Genomic DNA, 26,356 nt, shown 5'->3' with positions numbered 1-26,356 from the left:
GAAATCTGCCTTTTTAAGAATATTTTGAAGGTGTTAAAAAAATCTGTTTTGGGGACCTAAAACCCTGTTTGGGTGTGCACCAGAGGCCAAACACAAAGAGGATATGTGGGTTGTCAAAAATATCTGAGCATGTGCACTCAGTGCCTTAAATAAACTGAAGAAAAAATTCAGTTTAAACCCTGTTTATACTAAATGAAAAATTAGTAGTCACACTTACACTTCAAAGTAAATTGTGTATAAAGAATACTATATTTATGTATAATAGACCTCCTGACTGCTCAGAAGTTATGTATGATGATGGGCTCCCTGTGCTGGGCGCAGATGACCTCGTCAATGTAGAGAGAGTTGGCCTTGATCTCGATGTTCTCCTGCAGCTCCAGCTGACAGCAAACCAGCGCCCTCTGCTCCTCCTGCGACTGAGCCGCCGCCTCACGCAGTCTGAGACAGAGATAAAGAGATGCCACATAATGACTTGTCCTAAATGGTTATATCTCTGAACAATACATCAGCCAGTATGGAAAGAACCATGTTGGAAAACAGGAATGCAATTTTTAAAAATCCATTATGAAACTGTACTCACATATTCCATCTAAAGCCAACATTAATAACAACAATGCCCAACGCCCAATCCCCAACAATGACTATAGCCTTTATAAAGTAACAGACATAATAGCTGTGTGTCCACACTGATACTTGTTGCTTATTCTCTTCACATCTATGCTGAGTGTGTGTTTGTGTGTGTGTGTGTGTGTGTGTCCTGTTCTTACTTGTTGATGTGAGCGGTGAGCTGCTGGACCTCGGTGAGGAGCTGGGTCTGTGCTGGATCGTGGCATTGCTCTTTGCCGGGCCTCTGGCGACGCAGAGCCACTCGGGCCTGGGCCAAACTCAGAGCCTGTTCGCTCTTTGAGATTGCCACTGTCAGATCCTCCGCTATCCTCTGCTGGCTGGAAAACTCAGACTGAATCTAAAAGGGACAGAGGTGTCACAGGTTTTAGAAAATCCAGTCCTTGACAAAAGTCTTTGGCCAATCACAGGTGACTGTTGAATCACAGATGAGTGTGTAAGTCCATTCAGTAAAAACAATCCTGCAGTTTCTATTTCATCATTGGCAACAGCAGCTTACACTGCAAAGCAACCTAAAAAGGAAGACGGACTTACAGTTTCAAAGAAACGCTCTAAAACAGAGTCTGATACCATGCTAAGAAGATGCAAAATGGAGGCAAGGGTTCACGGTGGCGGCTTCAGGTTCACATTTATGTCAGGCTATTCTCGCAAACGGGTTGTACATTTTCCTGCGAAACATGAATGCACCTAAATTTGTGCGTATCATAAAATCTTCCTCCCTCTACCTGGCTTTGTTTCTTTTCACATCTCTCTATCTCTCTCTCTCTCTCTCTCTCTATACATCATACACTCATCTGCCCTACCTTGGCCAGGTGATCTTCCATCTTGCTCTTGGCAGACTTGATCTTCTGGACGTTCAGCTGAAAAGCTGTCGCTGTAGCCTGGATCTGCTTCTGCATGTCAGTGGCCGTCTGCTCTAGCAGAGACTCCACCAGGGCCCGCAGGGACAGAGAGTTGGTCTTCTGCTGCTCCGCTTTGGCGATGTTGACGTCTGAGATGTTCTCCCACAGCTTTGGAGTCACTTCCACGCTGAGAGAGGGAGAAATGTGCAGAAAATGCACTGGGTCTCATGCAGCAACATTGGCTTAAATTTCTGTTATATTGTCTCTTAATCTTCTGGTAAGAGATTCCCAGGACTGGACTGGAGACCTCCCACCAAAAAATGTTCTAAGGTAGTAGTATTTCTTAAGCCCTAATATTGAATAATCCAATCATTATAATTACTTTGAAACATTATCTAAATTCGATTAAATGATATTTATGCATTTAAAAAAAAAAGTTCCTCAGATAAGAAACTTGTTTTTCCTTGTGCTGGAAAACAATTTGTGAGCTGTGAAAACAAGATGTTTTTCTCATGTCTTTCTCAGAAAACATCAGTGAAACCCCAAAAATCTGTGGGTACTAATAAAATAAGAACAAATTGTGGAAAAGCAAAAATAAGAGAAAATTTGTCTTTCACAGATTTTATAATGCTTTCCTGTCTGTACAGAGAAAACAAGAACATGTGGTTCACCTCGACAGTTCAGCGCTGGCGATCTGCAGGTTGTTGATGGAACTGGTGGTCATTAAGGCGCAGGAGTTGTCGATGCACTGAGCCTCAAATTTCTCCTTCAGATCCTGCTCCAGCCGGTACTTAGCGGATCGGTTCAGCCTGGAACACAAAAATCCAAAAGGTCTGCATACTTTTGAGATTCCCTTTAAAGAGTTTATATAATATAGCTGGTCTGTCTTTCTTACCGTATCTGCTCAGTGATCTGCTCTATTACTTTCTGCAGAACGGAAACCACTCCTTCAATAACCTCCTTCTCCTTCAGCAGCTCGATTTCCACCTCGTCATGTAGCCTCTCAGAAGGGAGACGTTTCATTCTGCAGGCCACAGAACAAAATCAGCATTACTCAGTGAGTGTGTAGCAAGAGAATTTTCATGTAAACTGACAAAATATTATGCATTTTTTTAACCTCTCCTCCAGACAGAAAACAGTGACACTCAGAGGCTCTCCGCAGGCCTCCAGGGCTTTCACCACTCTGCTCTGCACTGTTATGAGGATATCTATCTCCACAATAATCTCCTCCAACATCTGATCCAACTCCTTCTTCAGATACTGGATGTCTCTGACCCGCTGATCTGAACATCAGAAGAAAACACTACAGTCTATCTCTGAAATCTACCACATCATCATCATTTAGAGCTAAGACTTGTATTCCCCTCTATACTCACCTAGTCGCTTGCTGTCATCATTTTGCATGCGTTTGCATGCTTTGTCAGTTTCCTGCATTAGCCTCACGCATTCTGCTCTGAAGAGCTCGGAGTGGTTCCGCGTAACGTCAATATTCACAAGATTGGGGCCAACACCCTGCTGGAGACTTCGGTCCAGGACAGACATTGTTCTTCTCTGATGGTTCTTTACTGACACTATAGGCAGGTAGGAAGAAGATGAGGAAATGGGAAGAAATGCGACTGCCTTATGGTAAAAGAGAACTGAAAACACTTTAGAACCATTAGAAAATGCGTATGAGACCATACAGGTTTTACCAAACACCTGTTGATCAATTTTAGAAATGAAATAGAAACACTTAAACACACACTGTGCAAATGTATTAATGAATATTAAACACTGGACACAGATGTCATTGCAAAATGGCATCTTACAGGCAATTTCATAGACAAAATCTAATTTATGCAAAAAAAAAGGTTGAACTCTTGCTTATTTAAACTGAGACTTAACCTATAAACCCCTATAAATCTAAGTCTCTCTTGTTTCAAGGTTGCAAAACAAAATGTAGTTGTATTATCTTCTTTATGCCACACAAGAAAACAAAAAACAGTAGTGCATTCACATAGTGCATTTATGCAATTTGCATCATTCACTTGTAATATGATGTAAATGAGGGTGACACTAACAGTACATAAAGTACATAAAGTGTGCTATATTGCAGTATTGGCCTTCATGTTGCCGGTCCTGATGCTGCATTATTGTGACTGAATGGTGATAGATACTACATTGGAAATGGTTATGTAATTAGAAGATGTTTGTCATTTTTAAGGTGGACACTTATTAATCTGCACCTGTGGAGCTTAAATGTGCACAGGTGCAAGTCAACCTCTGCACAGATTAATGTCTGCTTAATGTGTTTTCTGTTTTACACTTGCTACAACACAAATTGCCCTTTGGAAAAAATCATTAAATTAATTGAATTTAACTAATTTGTATATACGTAACTGTAGGTCTATATATTGTTTTTATATTTATTTCATGTTATTCTAAATTAAACATGTCTGTATATAGGTTAGCCAACAGTAGCCAGCATTTCAGGGTGTAACTTTGTGTTGTAAAAGGACAAATATTTTCACCTTGTAACCTCGTAATATTACTGTAGGCAGGCCAGTCATGTAGCAAAGATTGTTCACTACCATTATGAGTTATGCTAATTTACGTAAAACGGAAAAAAAATCGACCATTAACTCTTAAAAAAAACTTTGCAAGCGTTTCGCTAGCCTCAAAGCTAACGCAGCTGTTACTATAGCTAATTATTTTGGTTTGAAACGGTCATTAATTAGCTATTTCTTAATAGGTTATAAGTTTACGTAAAAATAAACTACACACAGAGTAGCAAAAAATATATATGACATATATATATAAGTATTAGGTACTGTCTTTGACCTTACCTTGTTACATGTAGTTAAAAACAGTCAAATTTATCAGTTTGACGTCCCCTGCCTGAGACGTTAAATGCGCCAAAACAAAATGTTACCAAGGCAACCGGATGACTCACGTCATCACGTCGCACGTCAGGGGTCGCTACGCATCAACAGGAGAGCAACACTGTGATGGCATTCAGTGCATTCAAATGACTTTAAAGTTAAAGTATCATTACCACGCTGTTAAAATACTACACAGCAGTAACAGATGAAAAAAATATGAAAAAAATATAAAGATAACAAAAAAGATGGGAAAAAAATGTAGGCTTTGATATTTCATCCCTTCTGTAATAATACAGATTATTATTATTATTATTATTATTATTATTATTATTATTATTATTATTATTATTATTATTATTATTATTATTATTATCATCGTGTCTGCAGGTCTTAATACACTGCAAGCCTCGTTGAGAAATTTGATGTATAAATTTATAGGTCGGCTGAACAACTCAGAGAACTGTATAATCATGGCTTTGACAAGCATCAAATTGAGCACTACATGCTATATGTCCAGGATATGGAAGCATTGGTATAGTAGTCTCCTCTGTGGTCATTGACTTTTTAAATTGTTTTTTAAGTGATCTGTACATATTGTGTTGGGGATTTTTTATTTATTTATTTATTATTATTATTATTTTTTTTTTTTATTAAGTGATCTTATTGCATTGTGAATATGTTGTGTATGGTACTTCTATGTGTCTTTTATATCTTTTGTATGTATTGTCTTGTTCTTATCTGGACCATTGAGTCTGTAATAAAGTTTATTACTATTATTATTATTATTATTATTTTATTATTATTATTATTGACATAATTTATCGTGGAGTTCTTTAAAATAACATTTTAAGCCACATCCCAAAAGTTTACCGATTGCCTGTGATGCTTTGGGATCATACACTGTTTTATAAATATAATGTAATTAATTAAATATATATAGATTATTAAATATAAAAATGATATAACCATCATTCATATAAAGTCTTTGTTGTGGATGGATACTGCACATATTAAATGTCATCCTCCAGTACAGTGGGTGGCGGTCATTGGCGGTCTGAGCTTTTATTACACAGAGGTTGTAACCTCTTTATAACCAGAAGAAGAAGAAGAAGAAAAAGAAAGCATTGCGCCTTTCTCAAAAACGGAAGAAAACAAACTAAACGTAAACTGGGAGCTTTTCTCAGGCATGACTGAAGAGCAAACAGCCTAACATGGACTGCTGCACAGCTGACCTGCCCGCTAACGTGGCTCGCGACTCTCCAGGTACTTACACGATAACTAACGATCGTTGTTTTTAATTAGCTAACGCTGTGCGCTTGATTGGACTGCGCTGTGCCGCTAGCTAAAAGCTAATTTAGCGTACAAATAAAAAACGTTACAAGCAGTCGCCGCCATTTTATAAGATTATTAAATGTGTTATTACTATTTATGAGAGGAGATTGATCTGTTTAAATGTGCCTGTGAAGAACAGCCATGGCAGCCATGTGTTTGGACACCGGCTTGTAAACGGCAGCTAGCAAAACAAACTGGTGACAAATTAAAGGAAACTCCAATAAAATGATCTTATTTCTCTTCTTACATTGATAATAAAAAAGTCAGAATTACCTGGGCATGCCCGGCGTTTTAGTACCTGTCTGGATTTTAACAGCTTAACCCTTTGAAACCTGAGTGAATTAAATTTCTTTCAAAAACGGGAAGAGATCATTGAGAAATATAACATGAAATGACCCAAAGATTAACAAAAAGGATGCAAGAAAATTAGCAAGAAAATAAAAGCAAAATAAAATGTAAAAAACGAAATATATACATACATATATTCTGTAACAATATTTTGTATATATGATATTAATATACTTTTCTTGACATTTTTGCCTATTTTTTTCTTATTTTATATTTTCTAATAATTTCCCCCGTTTTTTATTAAAAATTAATTTTCAGGTCTTTTACCAATTTCTTGCTGATTGCCTTTTTTTCATGTGTTGCGAAGAAATCACACCTATTTTCTCAGGTTTCAGAGGTTTAAATGCTTGTAAAAAAGGAGTGCAGCACAAGAAAACTGATGTGGTTAATTGTGTAATTCTGCCTTTGTTATGTTGACAGCAATACTGCCAGTTGAAGTGAGATATTTTTTAACTTGATAAATTTGCAATCTTTGAAAGCAAAGGGAACTAACTTTTTTATGTCTCTATCTTCTCTTGTTGCAGCTTCAGATGACTCTTCGGATGACGAGCCTTTGATGAAAAACAAAATATCTGCACCGACTCAGAAACCAGAGAAAAAAGACGAGTCGTCACTCAAATCTAACGGCACAAACAACAATAAAGCAGGTTGTTACATTATGTCATATTTCAGCTGTGATGTCTGAGTTTTGTCTAAAATTGATGGCTTCAAATCCTTTGACATATGTAACTGTTTCAGATGTGAATAAAGACGACAGCTCTGATGATGAGCCGCTCATAAAAACTGCCAAGACGTCCTCCGAAGCTGCACCGAAAAATTCAGATGATTCAAAAAAGGAAGGTAAGAAAATTTTGATCTCTTTAGTATGTAGCATCTGTTAATTATCTCTGTTTTTGTGTACATGTTCATAAGAAATAAATCAAATGAAAAATAAAAACAATAATACCTTTGTTTATTCAAGTTTTTCTTTGTTGGTCACCTGTCTGTATGTAACTGTTTCAGGTGACGTCAGCTCAGACGATGAGCCGCTCATAAAAACTGCCAAGACGTCCTCCGAAGCTGCACCGAAAAATTCAGATGATTCAAAAAAGGAAGGTAAGAAAATTTTATCTCTTTAGATTTGCAGCATTTGTTAATTATTTCTTTTTTCTTTTAAATGTTTGAAATAAGTAAATAAATAAAATTAGAAATAGAATCGAGTAAAAAAATAAATTTGTAACGCCATTCATTTTTCTTTAATGTGTCACCTGTGTGGATGTAACTGTTCAGATGTGAATAAAGACGACAGCTCTGATGATGAGCCGCTCATAAAAACTGCCAAAACGTCCCCCAGAGCTGCAAAGAAAAATTCTTTTGATTCAAAGAAGAAAGAAAATATGATTTTATCTCTGTGGGTATGCAGCATCCAGTCATTTTTTGAGGTTTTTGTTTAATTTGTCACCTGTCTGTATGTAACTGTTTCAGATGTGAATAAAGACAACAGCTCTGACGATGAGCCGCTCATAAAAACCACCAAGACGTCCTCAGAAGCTGCACCAAATTCTGACGATTCAAAAAAGGAAGGTAAGAAAATTTCATTTCTTTAGTACAAAGTATCTGTTAATCATTTCTCTGTTCAATATAAATAAATCAAATAAAAAAATAAAAACAAAACAAAAAATACATATGTAGAGCTATTCATTTATTAGGTTTTCTTTTTTAAAATTATTTTTTATTTGTGACAACAAAACAAGTGAAAACAAGGAAAATAACATAGAAATAGTCAAGATTTGTTTTTCTTTAACGTGTCACCTGTGTGGATGTAACAGTTTCAGATTTGAATAAAGGCAACAGCTCTGATGATGAGCCGCTCATAAAAACTGCCAAAACGTCCTCCGAAGCTGCAAAGAAAAAATCTGTGGATTCAAAGAAGAACGGTAAGAGGATTTTATCTCTGTGGATACGCAGCACCTGTATGTTTATCTACTCATTTTTTGAGGTTTTCTTTGAATTTGTCATCTATCTGTATGTAACAATTTCAGATGTGAATACAGACGACAGCTCCGACAACAAACCGCTTATAAAAGTTGCCAAAACGTCCTCAAAAGCTGCAAAGAAAAAATCAGTTGAGCCAAAGGAGAAAGGTACGATAATTTCATCTCCATGTGCAGAAAGTACCTGTTCTCTGTAGCAGATGCTCATTCTTGACTTCCTTTCTTACACAGATGACGTTCAAAGCTCGGACGATGAGCCATTAAGCGAACTCAGCAAGAAACTTAGCTCCAAACGTCAGGGAAAATCATCATCGAGAGATGCAACCCCAACGCCACTGATCAAATCCAAGAGGAGCGCGGCAAAGAAAACGGGTAGGTGTCAAAATATGGAAATCAAAATTATTAAAAATGCTGTTTTCATAGGACTCGGACTAATCCTAAATATGTTTGTTTGTTTGGTTTGTTCTAGTGAAATATGCAGAGTCTTCCAGTGACAGCTTAGATGATGAACCGCTGGAAACGGTGAAGAGGAAGCCGACAAAATCTCCTAAAGAGCAAAAGACTTCAGCAAACAGCAAGAAAACAAAACTTAAAGACAAATCGCTCAAAGGTAGGCAGCGCTTTTATTAAACTGACCAGAAAATATTGATATAAAAAAACACATATTTCAAAATATTATTTTGCCCACAATAAGATCAATTTATTAAGAAATGACTTCATTCATCTGAGGTTGGACAAAAACACCCGAACTGGACGCAATGAAAGATTGTTTCAGTGTTTACAAATTAAGATGTCCGAACTTTCTCCGTGCGTCAGCAAACAGGCTAAATGACGTTCACCCTGGTTCAATTTCGGTGAAACTTCATGCACCTACAACCTATTTTCTGAGCAGCAGCAAGCCGTTGCTGTTTGCTAGGAAAATGGTTAACACAATTTTAGTTATTTTCAAATTAAATAAACTCTGAATACACACAAAAAAATCTTACAAGTTGCAGAGATGCTTAGTTTGTATGTTCCCATTGTTTGTTAAAGGAGAGTTAGAGGCGACTATTTATTAATAGTGTTGCCAAGGCAACACCAGCTTCACTCTCATTTGCTATATATATTTTTTGTCAGTTCTGTGTTCATAATGTTTGTAGCTTCCTTTTGCATGTGTGCTGCTTTCAGTCCGTCACCCATAGACTGAATATAAACATAGACGATGCGTCCCCACTAACCCCCGCTATGCTTAAATGAAGCTAAAATATCCTGGTTACAGCTGCTGCCATCTTGTGCTGGTGACGTCATTCGGAGCCGGAGTCTGTGCAGGAGCGATATCCGCATTTGGGGAGTTCCCGCCTAAAACCCATTTGAACAATTGCTAACAGCCCCATTGAATGCGATCGCATGGATTTGCTGTCACAGCCGTCAATCGTGGCAATATTTCTGAGTCAAGTTGAGCTAGCTCCCAGCAGAGAAAAAAATACTTACAGTAAAGTAAAATCAGGACGTGCAAACTAGAAAAACTAGTTTATTGTGTCAAATTTATGGTCGAATGTGTGTGATTGTTTTACTAAACTGAAGTTGAGATGTCTTTGCTGACATTTATCCCGTCACGTCTCTGATCAGATGACAGCAGCTCCTGCTCGGATGATGACGTACCTCTCTCAAAGCTCGTAACGAAGCAGCACAGCGAGGAGAAACACAGCTCCGACAGTAAATCTAAGAAAGACAATAGTGGTGAGGACAGCGAATAAAACAGTCTGCCAGGAATGCTAAAGTAAAATATTTTCAACTTGACTTATTTGTGACTTTTGAGAGCAAAAGGAACTAAAATCGTTTCGTTTTTATTGTCTCCTGTTGCGGCTTCAGATGACTCTTCGGATGACGAGCCTTTGATAAGAAAGATCTCTGCAGCCGCTAAGAAACCAGAGAAAGAAAACAACACGTCGCTCAAATCTCACAGCACAAACAACACAAAAGCAGGTGATTACATTATGTCATCGACGACATTTCAGCTGAGTTTTGTCAGTAATTGATGGCTTTAAATCTTTTGATATATGTGACTGTTTCAGATTTGAATGCAGACGACAGCTCTGACTATGAGCCGCACATAAAAACTGCCAAAAAGTCGCCCAAAGCTGCAAAGAAAAAATCAGTTAATTCAAAGAAGAAAGGTACAGTAATTTTATCTCCTTGGATACGCAGCATCTGCATATATTTAACCACTTATTTATTTGGGTTTTTCCTTTAATTTTCCACCTCCTGTCTGTGTGTAACTTTCAGATTTGAATACAGACGACAGCTCCGACAATCAGCCGCTCATAAAAATCCCCAAAAAGTCCCCGAAAGCTGCAAAGAGAAAATCTGTCAATTCAAAGAAGAAAGGTAAGATAATTTTATGTTAAAAAATATGCAGCATCTGTATGTTATGCCATTTATTTTTCATATTTTTTCCTTAAATTTATCACCTTCCTGTATGTGACTGTTTCAGATTTGAACACAGACGACAGCTCTGACTATGAGCCGCTCATGAAAACTGCTAAAAAGTCCCCCAGAGCTGCAAAGAGAAAATCTGTTAAATCAAAGAAGAGTAAGATCATTTTATTCTCAAGCTAATGCAGCATCTGTATGTTACATAATTTATTTATTCTTTTTTTCCTTTAATTTATCCCGTATTTGTATGTGACTGTTTCAGATTTTAATTCAGACGACAGCTCTGATGATGAGCCGCTCATAAAAACTGCTAAAAAGTCTCCCAGAGCTGCAAAGAGAAAATCTGTTAATTCAAAAAAGAAAGGTAAGGTCATTTATTTATTTATTTTTCATTTAGAGTTTAAATTATTGACTTATTTTTGAATTCTGTTTCTTACACAGACTCACCTGATAATGATGATAATAGCTCGGATGATGAGCCTTTGAGCGAAGTTAGCAAGAAACTTAACGCCAAAAAATCACCATCGAAAAATGCAACGCCACTGATCAAATCCAAAAGGAGCGCGGCAAGGAAAACGGGTAGGTGTCAAAATGTGGAAATCAAATTTTGTTTACCTTTCTCATAGCATTTGACCCAAAAATAAATATGTTTGGTTTGTTCTAGTGAAATATGCCGAGTCTTCCAGTGACAGCTCGGATGATGAACCGCTGGAAACGGTGAAGAGGAAGCCGACAAAAGCTTCTGCAAACGCCAAGAAAACGAAACCTAAAGACAAAGCACTAAAAGGTAGGCAGCACTTTCATGAGACTGACCACAAAGTATCAATATATTTTTATTTTAGTGCTACCGTCTCGGATTTTAAAAGACCGTTCGTCCTCAGACAGCAGCTCCGATGACGATGATGTGCCCCTGGTGAGCCTCATCGCCAAAAAGAAGCAACCAGTGAAGAAAAACACAAAGACGACTTCATCGAAAGGCAGAGCATCAAGAAAGAGACGAGGTACGGCAGCAGCCATCGTGACATGAACGAAACATCATTTTAAAGAAAACCTTCTAAGGCCTGCACGTTGGCGACAGCTGCGACTGGAGGCATTGTATTTTCAGGTTTTCCATCCGTCTGTTCATCCCATTCTCGTAAACGTTATATCTCATGAACAATTTGTGGAAATTGGACTTAGATTTTCAGGGGTCAAGGTCACTTCGACCGGGCGTCCATCTCATTATTCTGAACACGATATCTTAAGAACCTTGAGGAAATTTGCTTTTTTCTAGAGCCCAGATAATGTTCTCCAGCAAAACCCTTCACTGAACAAACAAGTGTTAAAGATAACGATAATGTGGTATTGTGATGCATTTTCCTGATTTCTCACGCATTTAAATTTCATCAATGATTTTTCAGAGTCGTCAGACAACAGCTCAGACGACGAACCTTTCATCAGTCGACACCCGGAAGTGACCAAACTCCTGAGAATAATACTAAAGAGGTGTGATGGTGAAGAAGCTGCGGACATGGGAACAGGAGGCCCGGACAAAACCAGTGCAGGTAATTACACAACAAAGTCATCAGTGATGCCGCAGTAAAATCCAATTGAAAAAAAGACTAACAATATTCTCACACTCCGAAACAGAAACAATGATCGAAGAAAAGACCACAAAGGATGATTCGGGAAGCTCAGAGGAATCACCAGAAACACAGATTAAAGAAAACACTATGAAGGATGAGCCGGGACGCTCAGAGGAATCACCAGAAATTATCGACGAAAAGACCACAAAGGACGAGTCAGGGAGCTCAAAGGAATCACCAGAAACACAGATTGACGAAAAGACCACAAAGGACGAGTCTGGGAGCTCAGAGGAATCACCAGAAGAAGAATAAGCAGACGAAACGGCGTTTGGCGTTTTATTAACTTGCACCTCCTGGGCGGGAAGTTCAAACCACCAAGTGGCTACAAAGTTCGAAGGACTTCCTAAAGCGTTGTAATCTCTTGAAAAGATAACTCAAAAAAAACCAAATCACAATTAGTGTTCATGTAAAGTTAAACAGTGCATTTTGTATGCAGTTCACATGTGTTGGTTTATGGTGTTGATATTTTTACTCCTGTTTTTAAGTTTGGGATCAAATTTTGTAGGTTCTTAAATGTTGTTTTACTATTTGTGCCCATTATTTTCATTGGCTGTCTCTGGTTTTATTTTAATTTTTTTATAAGAGAATAATTTTACGCTCATTAATGTAAGTTACATTTCGCCTTCATGTTAACTGTACACTCGGCATGCAGTATTGAAATGTGTTGGATTAAACTGCTTTCACTAAGAAATTTATTTCAGATGAGTCCGTCTCTATTTCACATGACTTGCCAAGTAACTAAAAAAAAGAAAAAGGGAAAAAAATCATCATACATCTATAAATTTTGTTGTCCCCTAGACCCAAAGATGCTCAATTTACAATAATATTAGGGATATATGTATGTGTATATATATAGTATATGTATGTATGTGTCCTTTATTTAAACAGGTAAAAGTCTAATTTTTTCTTTAAAATTTCCTGTTTGAATTTCTTAAAGCTCAAAGTGATTTTCAAATAATTTTTGTATTTTTAAATTTGACAAATTCTAGATGATTGTTACAGCTCTAAATTAAATCCGAGAAAGATCACAAATACTCACACTTTTGTGAATTATATTATTTGTAAAAAAAACCCAAAAACCTCGCTGAATCAATTAATTGAAATTCAAAATCGTCGATTAATTTTCTGTTGATTAAACTTCTGTTTAAATGTCAATTAAAGGCGCATACAGGATAAGACAATGCAAAACAAAAATCTTAAAATTAATGCAAACATTGACATTAAATGTGCATAAAAAACGAGTGGGGGTTTGGACATTTTAGTGTTTTTTATTTTTCTTAAATTATAAACAGTGAAGTTTGGTCCTCACTCTTCTTCGCTGCTTTCTGTCATCCGTAACTTCCGCTCTGTCCCTGTGGTCACAGCCCACCGCCGCGCTAACTTCCTCCCAGTTTACACCAGTAACACTGAAACTGTGCTACTGCTGGGCTGTGAATTCATACAAGAAAAGCTGAAGTAGAAAAAGAAAGCTTGTAGTTTAACTGTCACCTGCCTGCGCGAAGAGAGGTGCTGATTTTATTTGCTCTGAGGTTAGCTAACAGCCTGTTAGCTAGCATGCTGCTGTCTCCACACATCACACTTCTCCTCTCGGATTAATTTAATCTCGTCATGACCGAGTTAAAATGTCGAAAAACAGACACTTTGGAGGGAGATAAAGAAGAGGACGAGAGCACGAATGAGCCCGAGGAGCAGACGTCAAGTAAGTTTAGCTAATTTAGCAGTTTGCTAACAGAGCATCAGCTCAAACATCCGGTAACTTCAATTAACTTTTTCCCAAATACACAAACGTCTGACTTTACAAAGATTTTCACCGTATTAAGCCTTTACACACATATTACACTCATATCACTGCACACAAAATGCGCTTTTTTTCTTTTCTCTTAATTTTTTTTATTATAAATTATTTTTTTTCCTACCAACATCAGTGCTAATCATAAATATAAAATAGTAATTGATTTTTAGAATTTTAACTTTTTAAATGGCAGGTTGCCATCATGTTTTTATATGTAAAAAATATCAGTAAATAATTTTCAATATAATACATGTTAAGTAGATTATTTATTTTTTTTACTATTACAGTTTAGGATATGCCTATGATTAGCAGCAATATTATTTTTCATACATACTTATTTTTTGTGCAGTTTCAAATACTCACACTCATACTGCTCTATTATGAGCTTTTGTCTTTTAAAAATTAAAAGTCCAGAATGACACCCAGAAGTAATATAATCAATGTTTTTATGCTTTGATTGCTGTGGGATCAAAAGTTGCAGCTTGAATGGATTTCAGTGACGCATTTTTTGCACTTAACAGTATGAATGTAACAGTTTTGTTTACACTGTGTATCTCACACTTATTGTAGGAGCTGAGCTGGGAATTCAAAGATTAAACAAAAATCTTGCCACCATATGCATGAACATAGCCATAATTATTTTTTTTTTAAAAAGTCCCTAAGTGCTAAACCGCTGTCTGTCTGTTGTGACACCTGAGCAGGTATTAAGGAGCAGGTGAGCTCAGAGGAGGGTGAGGGCGGTGTGTCCACTGGTGGATATGGAGAGGACAAGCAGCAGAGAGATGAAGGTGAAGTTAAAGAAGAGGAGGCTCAACACAAAGAGGAAGAATCAAACACACCAGAGTCATCTGTCAAAACGTTGAAGAGCTCCTCTGCATGTAAGTTTATGGTCCTATATACATATATAGTTTTGATTGATTAGATTTATTTATTCTGTGTCATGCACACAAACATGTGCCCAACCTCAACAGTTTTACAAGACACCATTACAACATAATAATACAATATTCAAGACGTATTTTCAGCTAATTTTCTTAGTTTTTTTTTTTTTTTTAAATTTTTTAGCAAATTACGGAACATTTCATGTCAATATTCTCATTTTTTTTCATCCTATGTTTTTGGGAGAAAAAATAAAAGTACCAAATCAAACCTAAACAATGAAACAACAGGAGATATGACCATTCCAAGATATAGATTTTTTTCATGTTATTTATCATAATTTACAATAATTAAACTTCAGAAGAAATTAAAAACAGAATTCACACTAAAAAGATTTGTAATGAATAGATATAGACATGTTAGGATGTTTTTTTTTCCATATCTGAGCATATGTATCATCATCAGACGATGATTGTTTGTTTGTGGTGGTAGCTTTGTTTTCTGATAGAGTCCAGCCCTGTATGAGCAGTTTAAACCATAAATACAGAGTCCATCTTAAAAAAAGGGAAAGAGAATACCTCCATCGTGACTTGATAAACCTTCAATGACGGTGTTTTCTTTTGAAAACAGACCAAATGTGTCCAACTCTTACAACAGTAGTACTGTAAGTATTGTGATACGTGATGTGATGTATTTTGCTCTCTTCAGCGGGTTTTTTGCAGCGCCTGGTGAGGGTTTTTCTCGGGTGTCTGGCAGCAGTTGCTTGTGGCATGCTTTATGCCGCGTATCTGTCTGCGTATCATGACAGAAAGTTCTGGTTTTCAACAAGACAGGTAGGTGACTCCATGTTCAATGAGTCTGCCTCCATAACATTTTCACTTTGCTCACTGCCATTAAACACATCAGTCCTAAGATTCATTTTCATGCGTCTCAGGAGCTGGAGCGTGAAATCACCTTCCAAGGAGGCAGCGGGCTCTATTATTACTACTATAAGCACCTGCTGACGGCGCCGTCTTTTGAAAGAGGTACGTCTATACTCTCTGCTTCTTATTAGACATTTTTATTACTTAACACGGTGCCAAAATGGACATTATCTTGAATTAAAGTACTATAAATGTCACTCTCTCTCCTTGTCAGTCATCTCTTTTCTTGTGGTTTGTGTTTTCCAGGGTTTTATGAGCTGACAGTCGATAACAGGACTGTTTCAGGTCAGACCATCAACGCAGTGGAGCGTTTATCTCTGTATCCAGAGCTCATCACAAGCCTCATATACAGACTCACAGGCAGCCAGGTGAGCTCGTGTTTGCTGATTTACATATAAATTACCCATTAAGGATATTGCTCATTTATATCACCATGCTACATTACATTAGTGTCACATTTGGAAGGTGCATGTGTGTTTTCCAAAGAACAAATGTGCTAAACCAGTACAATGTTCTGCCTTAAATGAAACAAACAACTGATTGAAAATAAAATAAAGCTGATACATAATTTCTGTCATATGCCTGGGAGCTGTTGATTTGTTGCTAAGCAAACAGTTAACGTTTGTTGAGACCAGTTGAACTTTACCGGGTTTGCATATGTTTGTACTCTGACAGGGTGCTGCGAAAGCCTGTTTATTTTGCATTTTTTGTGTAGTTCAGTGCCTCCCTAAACAGTGTTGTGCAAGTTACTGATAATTAGTAATTGGTTTCAAATACAATACTCAAAAGTACTTGCATTACTTTACTGATTACTGCATATAAAAGTAAGAAGTTACAAGGGAAAGTAACTATGGTTAAATATTTAGAGTCATTTTATCACAGAGTCAGTTTATCACAGATGTATTTGGAAAAAATTAAATTAAAATTAAAATACGTAGAAGAATGCCCATAAGACATATTCAGTAAACAAATATAAGTATTTCATGTCCTAAAAGGAGTAGGACGAAGTGAATACTTATCAAATCCTACTCCCTTTTTTTTTTCAATTCAATAAAAAAAAGTTAATTTCAAACATTAGCATTCCCAACTTCTGCCTCAATATTCATCATACGCAGCCATGTAAAGCACACAGCATGTAGAGTATTTGCTCAGATAATTTTTGCCTCCCTTGTGATTAAAACCTTGATTTTTCTCTTTTTGCTTTCAGGATTTTGTGGAGCCAATCTACTTCTATGTCGGAGCGATTTTTGGGCTCCAGGCGATCTATGTCACCGCCCTGTTTGTGTGCAGCTGGGTGATGAGCGGCACCTGGGTGGCCGGCATGTTGGCTGTGGCCTGGTACGTGATCAACAGGTGAGAGGAAATTGTGGCCACGCTGTTCCTCGTTCTTCAGCGTGAGGTTTCTCTGAACGCCTCATGCTTCCTCCTATCAAAGTCAGATCAGCTCAGTCCTCTGGTGGACTTTGTCATACATCCTTCCCTGTTGCTTCTACTGTCTTTATCTTGTTTTCATATTTTTTGTTATTTTAAGAACGCACGGCTCACAGTGTTACAAATCCATTGTGTATCTACACAACAGTGGAAAGTAAGAATTAGTCAGACCTCCCCAACCTGCACATACATGTAACATAATGGAAAATAAAAATGTTTATCATGTTTGATGGAAAATAGCATACAGCGGTAAAATATGACTGTAAAAACATGGTTAAAGTTATTATAATTATATTATAACAGAAAAAGAAGATGCCTTAAATAAATATGAAATAAGATACACACATATGGCTAACATCAGAACAATGTCTGTATTCTGAAAAGTGGCGTAGTTGCTCCCACTTTCTGACAACAGATGCCTTAAATAAATATGAAAAATGACATACACACCTGGCTGCCATCAAAGACAGATAACAAATCTCATGTTCTCTTGTTTTATTGCTTTTTTATGACTTGTCCACTCTACAACTTCCTCTGTGGGTCATCTCCTCCTCAGACCAGACACAACCAAAGTGGACTATGCCATTCCTCTGCGGGACAACTGGGCTCTGCCTTATTTCTCTTGCCAGGTTGCAGCTTTGACTGGATTCCTGAGTAACAACATCAGCTCTGCCACTGAGGTGAGCCTCTTATAAAACCATAAAATAATAAATAAAAACAGCCCTCTATTATATCCAAGTGAGGTGGAATGATGCATTTACACTCACTCTCTCTGTAGATGTTTTGCTATCTCACCATGAGTGCCACCACCTTCACCTTCCTCCTGGTGTGGGAACACAGCCACTACGTGCTCTTCATCCAGGGCCTCTGTCTTTTCTTGCTTGACTCTTTTGACCTGGTGCCTACACGTAAGGTAAGAGATTAACCTGAGTAAGAAATAGTCCTGCACATTAAACCACATTTTTTGTCATTTTTAGACTGTGTTTTGCGAATAAACAAACAAGAGAAAAAGTGTTAATCAATCCAGTTTTCCTGTTGGACAAAAATAGCCACTAACATACAGAAACATCTGGCTTATGTCATTTGTGGCAAAGCTCACAATCGGCATTCATTCCCAGAACAAATGACTTTTCAGTTTTTGTGGGTATTTATCAGCTTCAGCTCCAGTCGGCAGTGATGGAAACATGATACCTGGGTGGACATGGTCATTTTCGCCACAAATTCAGGTGTATAACAGGTGTATAACAAGCATGAATTCACACTCGCTGCAACCTCCATGCCACTTTTCAGCACCCCAAGGCCAAAACCATGGCCACCAAAGGCTGAGGAAGTTTTTATTGACTGATCAACCAGCTGATAGATAAATCAATAGAGCTGCTGGTGCAATGAAAAAAACGTACATTTTCACTCCATGCTGCTATCTCTTGTTGACTAACCTGAAAAGAAAGAACAAACAGAAAGACCTACTTGACCAATGCAGAGCTATGTACACAGCTTTGGACTGCTAGAAATGAGAAAGGAGTCTTATCGCCTGTTTTTTGCGAGCGGGGGTTCTGCATTCAAAAAAGCCAGGGTAGCTGTTTCCCCTGTTTTCAGTTTCTGTGCTGACTGCTGCCTATATGCCTATATTTAACTGACAGACATTAGAGTGGTATCGATCTTCTTTTCCAACTCTATTCATTCCCTTAACCAAGCAATTAACGTTTGACATCAGCAGCTGTAGTTTTATAGTTTATTGGGAAAGCTGTGTACTGTTTTTGGCTCGATTGAGTTAGAGCAACAAGTTTTGTGGTGAGGAAATTGTCATGATTGAGCTTTTGATTAATGAAAATTTGACTGGTGAAAATTCCTTGTGCCAACAAACATCCTCAGAAATTCAACTTTTTCGCTTCTCTTCTCTCTCGCTGTCTGTCTTTCTTCCTATCATCCCTCCACTTGGGATGTTTAGATGGCCGACATTCACAAGGTGTACCTCAGTTCGTTGTTCCTGGCCTACCTGTTCCAGTTTCAGAACCCGACCCTGCTCAGCTCGCCTCTGCTCAGCCTTCTGATTGGCTCAGTGCTCGCGAGGTACTTCCAGGTAGAGTTAGCTGCTCCCTCACGTCAGAGCTCTGTCAAATCGCATATTTTATAACTTGCATTGAATCAAAAAATCATGCAATCATCAGATAATAATCAGTGATGTTTATCTAGTAAAACAGCACCGTCTCAGATGTAATTATTTCTATTTTTTCTGCATTTTATCAGTAAAAATTGATGACTGTGATTGAGTTTAGATTTACGCGATCTCAGTGCTGTTTTCTGTTTTTCTTTTGCAGCAAAAGATGAAGATGGGACCTCTTGTGGCCAGAGTTATGAAGCTCTTCCTACATTTCCACCTCGTCTTTACCACAGGGATCACCTTCAGTTATCTAGTGAAGGTAAAAACACAAAGGACAGAGGTTGAATGTCTCTATTGATCCATTTCAAGTCAACAGCATTTGTTTATTGTTCTTTAATTGTTAATCATTGGTGCTTTTCATTTACAGAAACTTATACCTGTAAGTGAGAGTGACTTCTTTTTGAAATTCCTCGAAGTCAAATTTGGGCTCAACACAACAACGTAAGTTACGGGTGCTGCGTTTAAATGAGCAGTGTGTAAGATTTAGGGGGATTTAGTGGCATCGAGTGGTGAGGATTGCAGATTGCAACCAGTTGAAACTTCTCCCAGTTAGGATTCCTTCAGTGCTCATTATTCAAGTCTTTTCCACTACAAAACAAATGGACCAAGTGATTAAAACTTAAAAACACTGAATAAAGCAGTTTCATGTTACAAATCAGTGTAACTGTTGCTGCCAGTTGCCAGAAACATGTGGGTAAAATTGTCCCTAATCCTGACTAATTCAAGTTTATTTTTTTATCCTTAATTTTAATTCATTGTAAAATTGGTCCTTAATTCAATTCCAATATCTTGTAAAGAAAACATACATATTCAATAATATCCATTTCTGCCAACATATCCCCCTAAATCCCACACACACATTTATATTTTTTGGTGTGCTATTTTGTCTCAGTGTAATCTGTAATCTAATGTCAGTGCTTTCTTTCCATGTATTTCAGTGACTTCATCACAAACTTCCTCCTGTGCCAAGAGAGTTTCCAAACACCAGGTCAGGACTTATTTCTTCGACTGACGCAGGCCTCAGTCCTTCCTTTCTACGTCCTGGTGCTCGCTGTCTGCTTGCTGTCCACACTGCAGACCATCTACAGAAGACTCAGGTCAGGCAGATTAATTCACAGAGCTGGTTATGGCAGCTTGAAGTTTTGCAGTACATGGTTTCTTGTTTTAGGCTTTTGTCAACATTTATCATGATTCTACATTTGGCTGTGGGCTTTATGTCATGATTAAAGCCCTTTTTCTTTCATACAGTGGCCAGCCAATGAGAACCAACCTCAAACTTGAAGATGGGCGAATAGGAGAGCAGCCAGAGGTCATCTATCATGTTTTTCACACAATGCTATTTGGAGGCCTGGCTCTGCTGTTTGATGGGTACGTTCTAGGGTTGTAAATTGTAAGCACTTTTCCCTAATGGATTAATCTGTAAAATGAACAAATCAGCGATCAATTAATTGATTGATCGTTATTCAAAAACAACATAAAAACTTTGCTTTTGTCAGACAATACAAAATGTGTTTTATCTTCAGTCAAAGCTCACAGCAACATATATGTATATATATGTATACACACACACACACACATATATTTATAAAACTATGATTGATTGTTATCATACCTAGTATGATCAGTATAAAATGTGTTTTAACATGTTTCTATATGAAGTGATGCTGAACTGTTATAACACAACTCAACATGAACTGTGTTCTGTATTCATGCAGGATGAAATATTTATGGACCCCGTACGTCTGCATGTTCACAGCGTTCGGTGTGTGTTCTCCAGACCTCTGGATGACTGTGTTTAAGTGGCTCAAACTGAAGTCCATCCACCCTGTAGTTCTGGTGAGGGCCCTTGATACTCACTTTTAACAGCAAGTATTGCACTCTTTTATGTATTTAGAAAGTAAATAAATAAACACATGATTTTGGACAAACATTTTCTCCTGTTAAAGGTAACAGTAAATGTAGCCTGTATAGAGCCGGCATATTTTCACATCTAACTGTGGTAATCCAAAGTTTACCAAAGTTTCAATCAAACCAAAATTGGTGAATTTTAGATCAGTGGAAAGAAGAGCCAAGACAGTATTTGTGAGTTTTATTTTGACTGAAGTGGGTTTTATGATGATAAAATTCCATTTTTAAAAAAATGGATTCTGGTGGGTTTGGCGGTAGTGATTTCAGGGCTGCTTGTGGTTTTACAAGAAGGACCTTGCTCTTTAATGAAACGGTCTGTCTCTGCAGGAATCCTTTTTATAATGCTCTATACTGGACCAATTTCAAAAATTGTTGTTCCTTTTAGTCACTGAGGCACAAAAACATGGGAAAATGGGGTTGAAAAATACCAAAGTTTCTCTTTAAGGTGTTAATTATGTTTTTTACTCTCCAGTCTCTGATCCTGAGCACAGCGGTTCCTACCATCATTGGTTTCAGTTTGTGGAGAGAGGTGAGATCTTCAGCTCTTTATCTTATTAAGCGCTTCATGTCAGACAATAAAAATACACATAAAATACTAATTTCCTTCTGTCAAGGAGCCGCAGCTCTCCTTTTTATTAGTCTGTGTCTCCCCCTTACTCAGACACTCTAAATAATCAAACACCACCTTAAACCTGCAGGAGGGTGGCTTATTAGAGAGGTATGGTGTCTTTTTCTTCTCTGAGTGATGGATACCCAGCAGTTTTTACTTTCACGGTTGACCAGACCAGGAGATAAATCCTCTACCACTCAGGCTGAGGGAGCTCCTGGGGGATCCAGGGCGGCTCTGGTACTACCTCTGGTACTACCCTCCCTTGTTTTTTTGTGAGTTTTTTTTCACTCGGTCGGTCAAAGCCAAGCAGCAAACTGAACGTTCGCTTTTATCCATCAACCTGTTTCTTTTCTGTCTTGTTTTTTTGTTTTTAGCCACTCAACAGATTCTCAGAAGGATGAAAAGGTGAACACCCAGTGATGGTAGAAAAAGGTTAAAACTGATCGAGGCAGGCATTATTCAAAGATAAAAATGATAAAAGTGCAAATCAAAGCAAAAGTTACCTCACTCTATTTTACAGGAGTTACATATACCGTCTAACACAGAGTGTAAGCAACATAAGGCCAAAGCACAAAAAGCGCACACAGTGATCTGTTGCTCCTTTTTATGTAGAAGTCCATCGCATTATAAATCTTTCCATCGCTCATTGACTGGCCTTGGGGTGGTGTGTTCGAGTAGAAACTTCTATCAGTTGTTGATCAAATGGCTGCTGCTGCTGATTCATGAACATGTTAAACATGCTCATGAACCAGGGTGCGGCTGTTTGCATGTTCATGAAGGGGTTCGTCTCCCTTGTGGGGAATAAGCAGCTGGGGTTAGGATCTTGGTGCGAGTTTCCATTCTTAGATGGTCTCTCAACACCTACGCTTCTCTGTCTTGCAGTACTGCCCTCGTGTCTTAGCAGAGCTGTCAGATCTGCAGGAGTTTTATGATCCGGACACAGTGGAGCTGATCAGCTGGATCAAGTGAGTCACTGGATTTATCTGTTTTGTCAAATACACCAATGATGTCTTCACATTGACGTCTTCTTGTTTTCCAGGTCACAGGCTCCGGTGGCGGCTGTGTTTGCCGGCAGCCCTCAGCTGTTGGGAACGGTGAAGTTGTGTTCAGGTTCAGCTGTGACCAGTTTGCCGCTTTACTCTGACATCAACCTGCTGAGGAGGACTGAGGATGTGAGTAAGATGAAAGATTAATTCTTAAAGGAAAAAAGCGAGATAGCTCATGTCCTTGGGTTTTAATGAGGTGAATAGTGACAGTGGAACAGATTGAATCCATCTGAAATGTCGTACAAAATGTATTATGGTAGTGTTTTTTTTGTTATTATTGTAATGGGCTTAAAAAAAAAGACAAAACGTCTTTACATGTCTCTCGCCTCTAATTTTCTTTCATCTGTACTGCCCAGTCTCTAATAAAGACATAAAAATGCCCCCCAAAAGACACAAAAAACATAAAATATATACAGATTTTCCTTATCATAGATATGTTGAACTAGCAAACATATAATTTAAAAGTAACAACCTGTTTTTCCTCTCCTTGTAGACCTACCAGGTGTATGCGATGAGATCTGCAGAGGACATCTACAAGATTCTCACCTCTCAGAAGACAAACTATGTGATCATCGAGGAGTCGATTTGTAACGAGCTGAGTCTTAATAAAGGCTGCAGGATCAAAGACCTGCTGGACATCGCCAATGGACATGTGAGTTTACACACTTATTCTTTTACCACAAACAGCAGATTCCCATCTGTTTCTATACTAATGTGTGTTTTAAATAGTACGTGTTAGTTTTTTTTCAGTGTGCAGTCCATCTTTGTAAAACACAAAGATCACCATAATCTGAGTCATGGTGATCTTGCTGATGACTTACGAGGGTACAATAACCCAATAAAATCTTTTTTTTTAACAGAAGTTTGTGTAAGAAGTCTCCCTCTTGAAAATAACTAAAATAATATCCTGATGTTTTGCAATTGAGAAGTTTTAGGTGACCTGTTGATATAGGAACCTAAAAAATAAATAATCCCCAAGAGGTCCTGCAACGCACGCAAGCTGTTCATGCAGACTGTGGCCCGGCTGTGATATAATCAACATTCTCATTTATGCCCCATGTCCTTTCTTCTCATTCAGGTTGTTTATGACAAAGGAGAGATTTACTCTTTCTCCAAACATGGGAGATTCTGCCATGAGATAAAGATGAACTACTCGCCCTACACAAACTACTTCACTCGGGTTTTCTGGAACCGCTCGTACCACGTCTACAAAGTGAACTCTGTCATCTCCTTTCAGTACTGACAGCAGCCGCTCGGCCCCTCTGCAGTGTTTTACATCGTATCCACAACGTTACACCGAGGACTCAGAGAAAAGTCTAATCACTGGTACCTGCCACATCGTAATGTAGAAGGCGAAGCTGCAAATTCAACTGGGATCAGCTGAGCGCTTTGTTCTGGTGTTGGGCAGTTTATTTTAAATCAACATTAAATGTAACTGTTGAGGTTGAATTTTGCCATAATACCCTCCGTACTGTTGTTTTATAAGCCATGTGTTACCGTTACTTTGATGTATTTAATGAAGGGAGAGGTGGATGTGCGAGTGTGTGTTCACTTTGCACAGAAGCTGAGAGCAGCTGTGGTCGCTGAAATTTTTTTAAGGTTGCAAAAGGGAAGTGGGTCAGATCTCCGCTTTTAAGCAATTTCTGAGCAAATTCGTTTCTCACAAAACCGTGGAAAAAGGGGAATGAGTAACTAAACAAAGATATGGCCCAAAAAATAGCAAGAAGTTAGTTTTAAAAAATCTGTAAGAAAATAACCTAAAATTAGCACAAGAAAATTAAAGGAACAAAAACAGAAAATAACTTTGAAAAAGTAATAAAATAAAAATATAATGTTTAAGAATAAAAAATAAATTGATAAAAATAAAAGATAATAATAACATACTATATAAATAAAAAAATATTAGAATTATAAAATATAGTTTTCTTGAGATTTTTCCCTAGTTATTTGACAATTTTTGAATTATTCTCTCTTTTCAAGTCTTTTCTTGTCACCTTTCTCACTTTTTTAATTTTCAGGACATTTCATGCTGCTGATTGCTTTTTTTTCCATGTTCTTGAAAGAAATTGCACCATTTTCCTCACATTTTAGATGTTTAAATGCTTATAAAAAGGAGTCTGAATGCAGCACAAGAAAACTGATGTAGATCCAGGTTTTAGAGGGTTTAAGAGGACACCCACACAAATTAAGAGTTCATAAACAGAATTATATGGGACCTCCATCAGAATTTGTGATATCAGACAGGAAGTGTAGAGTCGCTTCAAACACCATGAATGAAACATGAATATTTGTGGAGAGACTTGGGTTTTAATGTGTCACATGTAATCTGCTTTTCCCTCGGTTTTGGTCCAGAGCTGCTCTGTTTTACACCTGAATATTGCCTGAGCAACGGGCCAATAGACACACCCTCTGTGGACTGTCTTTCAGCCTTAAAGTGTAGTGGAAGCTGCTCCTTTCTCTCACTGCATCTCCATTTTCTTCATCTGGATGCCTTATTTTGAGATGTTTGGACTGACTGACATCTCTGACTGATCAGACCTTTAGCTGACACTGACTGGCCCCCTCTCCTGGTTCTTACCTGCAGTATTTGTTGGTAATTTTTCTTCTGGTGCTACCATGCAAATCTCACCAAGAACTGTCCCTCTGCAAAAGGCCATGTAGTGAATATTAGGTTTTATTGAGTTAAAGAAAAATAAAAGTGCATAAGTCGATAAAGCTAATATCTGCTGAATGTTGCCATTTTTTGTTGAGAAATTTATAATTTCACTGTCTGTTATTTCCTTTCAAATGCAGAAGTAAATGAATGAGGTTAACAAATAGGAATTTTTTTAATATTTGAGTTAATTTTCCCTTTGCATTTTTTGTCAAATAGTTTTTCCACTCCTCCATTACAAAGGTCAACATAATCTTTTATTTTGAGCATGTTGGTCATCTGAAATTTAAATGCCCTGCACACTCACACCACACTCACATGCAGTTTTTTTATTTTTATTTTGGCTTATTATATGTCTTCTTAAGACTGTTAACATTACTATATGTACTAAAATATGGTAACCTCATTTAATTCCTTTCAGCACCATCCAACCTCAGTCTGAGCAGAGACGTAATCAACCTGAGAGAGAACACCTGTGTGAGGTGGCAGGGACTCTTATCTTTCCCATTAATGTTTTAAATCGCAATCCAATATCAACTTTTATTTACTACTTTAATTTTATTTTCTTGAGTATTTTTATCTTATGCCACTTTATACTTCTATTCCACTACAGTTCAGAGGGAAATATTGTCTGTTTACTCTGCAAAAAAAAAAACAAAACATTTAAATATACAAAAGACAGCTGCTTTTGTTTCATAATTTATTTGTTCACTACTCTGAATGGAAATACTGTAATTTACACGACACGAAGTACCAAATTAAAATTAAAATTAAAATTATTCATTATGCAGAATGGTTTTGAAGATGCTTATGTTGGTGCTAAATTAATACTCTGTGTTGCATTATCTACAATAACACACGAGCTAATATTTACGTTGCATTAATAGTTAAAAAATGCTGTAATTAACTTGAAACTAAAGCTTATGAATACAT

At 37.5% G+C, this 26,356-nt stretch overlaps 3 protein-coding genes across 4 annotated transcripts; 2 read left to right on the top strand and 1 right to left on the bottom strand.

Moving 5' to 3' along the window:
• Nucleotides 1–55: 55 nt before the first annotated feature.
• On the bottom strand, nt 56–3,008 carry tekt1 (tektin 1). The gene is made up of 7 exons (XM_042505922.1): nt 2,843–3,008; nt 2,584–2,749; nt 2,362–2,490; nt 2,138–2,275; nt 1,428–1,653; nt 768–964; nt 56–438 (listed from the first exon to the last, which is right to left on the bottom strand). The coding sequence occupies exons 1-7, from the start codon at nt 3,006–3,008 to the stop codon at nt 279–281; spliced, it is 1,182 nt and encodes a 393-aa protein (XP_042361856.1). The 3' UTR covers nt 56–278.
• Nucleotides 3,009–5,443: 2,435 nt separating this feature from the next.
• LOC121957731 (nucleolar protein dao-5-like) lies at nt 5,444–12,715 on the top strand. 2 transcript variants are annotated; one of them, XM_042506479.1, is made up of 20 exons: nt 5,444–5,590; nt 6,532–6,654; nt 6,746–6,847; nt 7,010–7,102; nt 7,472–7,570; nt 7,816–7,923; nt 8,029–8,130; nt 8,212–8,352; nt 8,450–8,590; nt 9,589–9,699; nt 9,832–9,945; nt 10,035–10,136; nt 10,246–10,347; nt 10,454–10,552; nt 10,658–10,759; nt 10,837–10,974; nt 11,060–11,182; nt 11,277–11,396; nt 11,796–11,939; nt 12,025–12,715. In XM_042506479.1, the coding sequence occupies exons 1-20, from the start codon at nt 5,539–5,541 to the stop codon at nt 12,270–12,272; spliced, it is 2,364 nt and encodes a 787-aa protein (XP_042362413.1). In that variant the 5' UTR covers nt 5,444–5,538; the 3' UTR covers nt 12,273–12,715. The 2 variants fall into 2 exon arrangements, with proteins under 2 accessions (XP_042362413.1, XP_042362414.1); XM_042506480.1 differs by lacking the exon at nt 9,589–9,699.
• A 665-nt stretch (nt 12,716–13,380) lies between these two features.
• On the top strand, nt 13,381–24,547 carry LOC121957667 (probable C-mannosyltransferase DPY19L4). The gene is made up of 19 exons (XM_042506391.1): nt 13,381–13,719; nt 14,514–14,690; nt 15,400–15,524; nt 15,626–15,716; nt 15,861–15,982; nt 16,822–16,967; nt 17,602–17,725; nt 17,824–17,958; nt 18,994–19,125; nt 19,364–19,465; nt 19,574–19,647; nt 20,145–20,303; nt 20,455–20,574; nt 20,922–21,042; nt 21,587–21,643; nt 22,607–22,689; nt 22,764–22,896; nt 23,264–23,422; nt 23,849–24,547. The coding sequence occupies exons 1-19, from the start codon at nt 13,629–13,631 to the stop codon at nt 24,011–24,013; spliced, it is 2,316 nt and encodes a 771-aa protein (XP_042362325.1). The 5' UTR covers nt 13,381–13,628; the 3' UTR covers nt 24,014–24,547.
• The last annotated feature ends 1,809 nt before the right edge of the window (nt 24,548–26,356 follow it).

Source organism: Plectropomus leopardus, chromosome 18 (assembly GCF_008729295.1).
Source record: "Plectropomus leopardus isolate mb chromosome 18, YSFRI_Pleo_2.0, whole genome shotgun sequence".
Taxonomy (NCBI): domain Eukaryota; kingdom Metazoa; phylum Chordata; class Actinopteri; order Perciformes; family Serranidae; genus Plectropomus; species Plectropomus leopardus.
The sequence above is the reverse complement of the archived record's forward strand: the minus strand, read 5'-3'. Positions and strand labels throughout refer to the sequence as shown.

Coding starts and splice junctions, on each gene's coding strand:
- LOC121957667 (XM_042506391.1), top strand. CDS start 13,629: ATGACCGAGTTAAAATGTCGAAAAACAGACACTTTGGAGGGAGATAAA. Junction 13,720..14,513: donor GCCCGAGGAGCAGACGTCAA/GTAAGTTTAGCT, acceptor ACACCTGAGCAG/GTATTAAGGAGCAGGTGAGC. Junction 20,575..20,921: donor CTGGCTCTGCTGTTTGATGG/GTACGTTCTAGG, acceptor GTATTCATGCAG/GATGAAATATTTATGGACCC.
- tekt1 (XM_042505922.1), bottom strand. CDS start 3,008: ATGTCTGTCCTGGACCGAAGTCTCCAGCAGGGTGTTGGCCCCAATCTT. Junction 2,750..2,842: donor TGATGACAGCAAGCGACTAG/GTGAGTATAGAG, acceptor TCTGATGTTCAG/ATCAGCGGGTCAGAGACATC. Junction 439..767: donor CTCACCGCTCACATCAACAA/GTAAGAACAGGA, acceptor TCTCTGTCTCAG/ACTGCGTGAGGCGGCGGCTC.
- LOC121957731 (XM_042506479.1), top strand. CDS start 5,539: ATGGACTGCTGCACAGCTGACCTGCCCGCTAACGTGGCTCGCGACTCT. Junction 6,655..6,745: donor CACAAACAACAATAAAGCAG/GTTGTTACATTA, acceptor TAACTGTTTCAG/ATGTGAATAAAGACGACAGC. Junction 10,975..11,059: donor GAGCGCGGCAAGGAAAACGG/GTAGGTGTCAAA, acceptor GGTTTGTTCTAG/TGAAATATGCCGAGTCTTCC.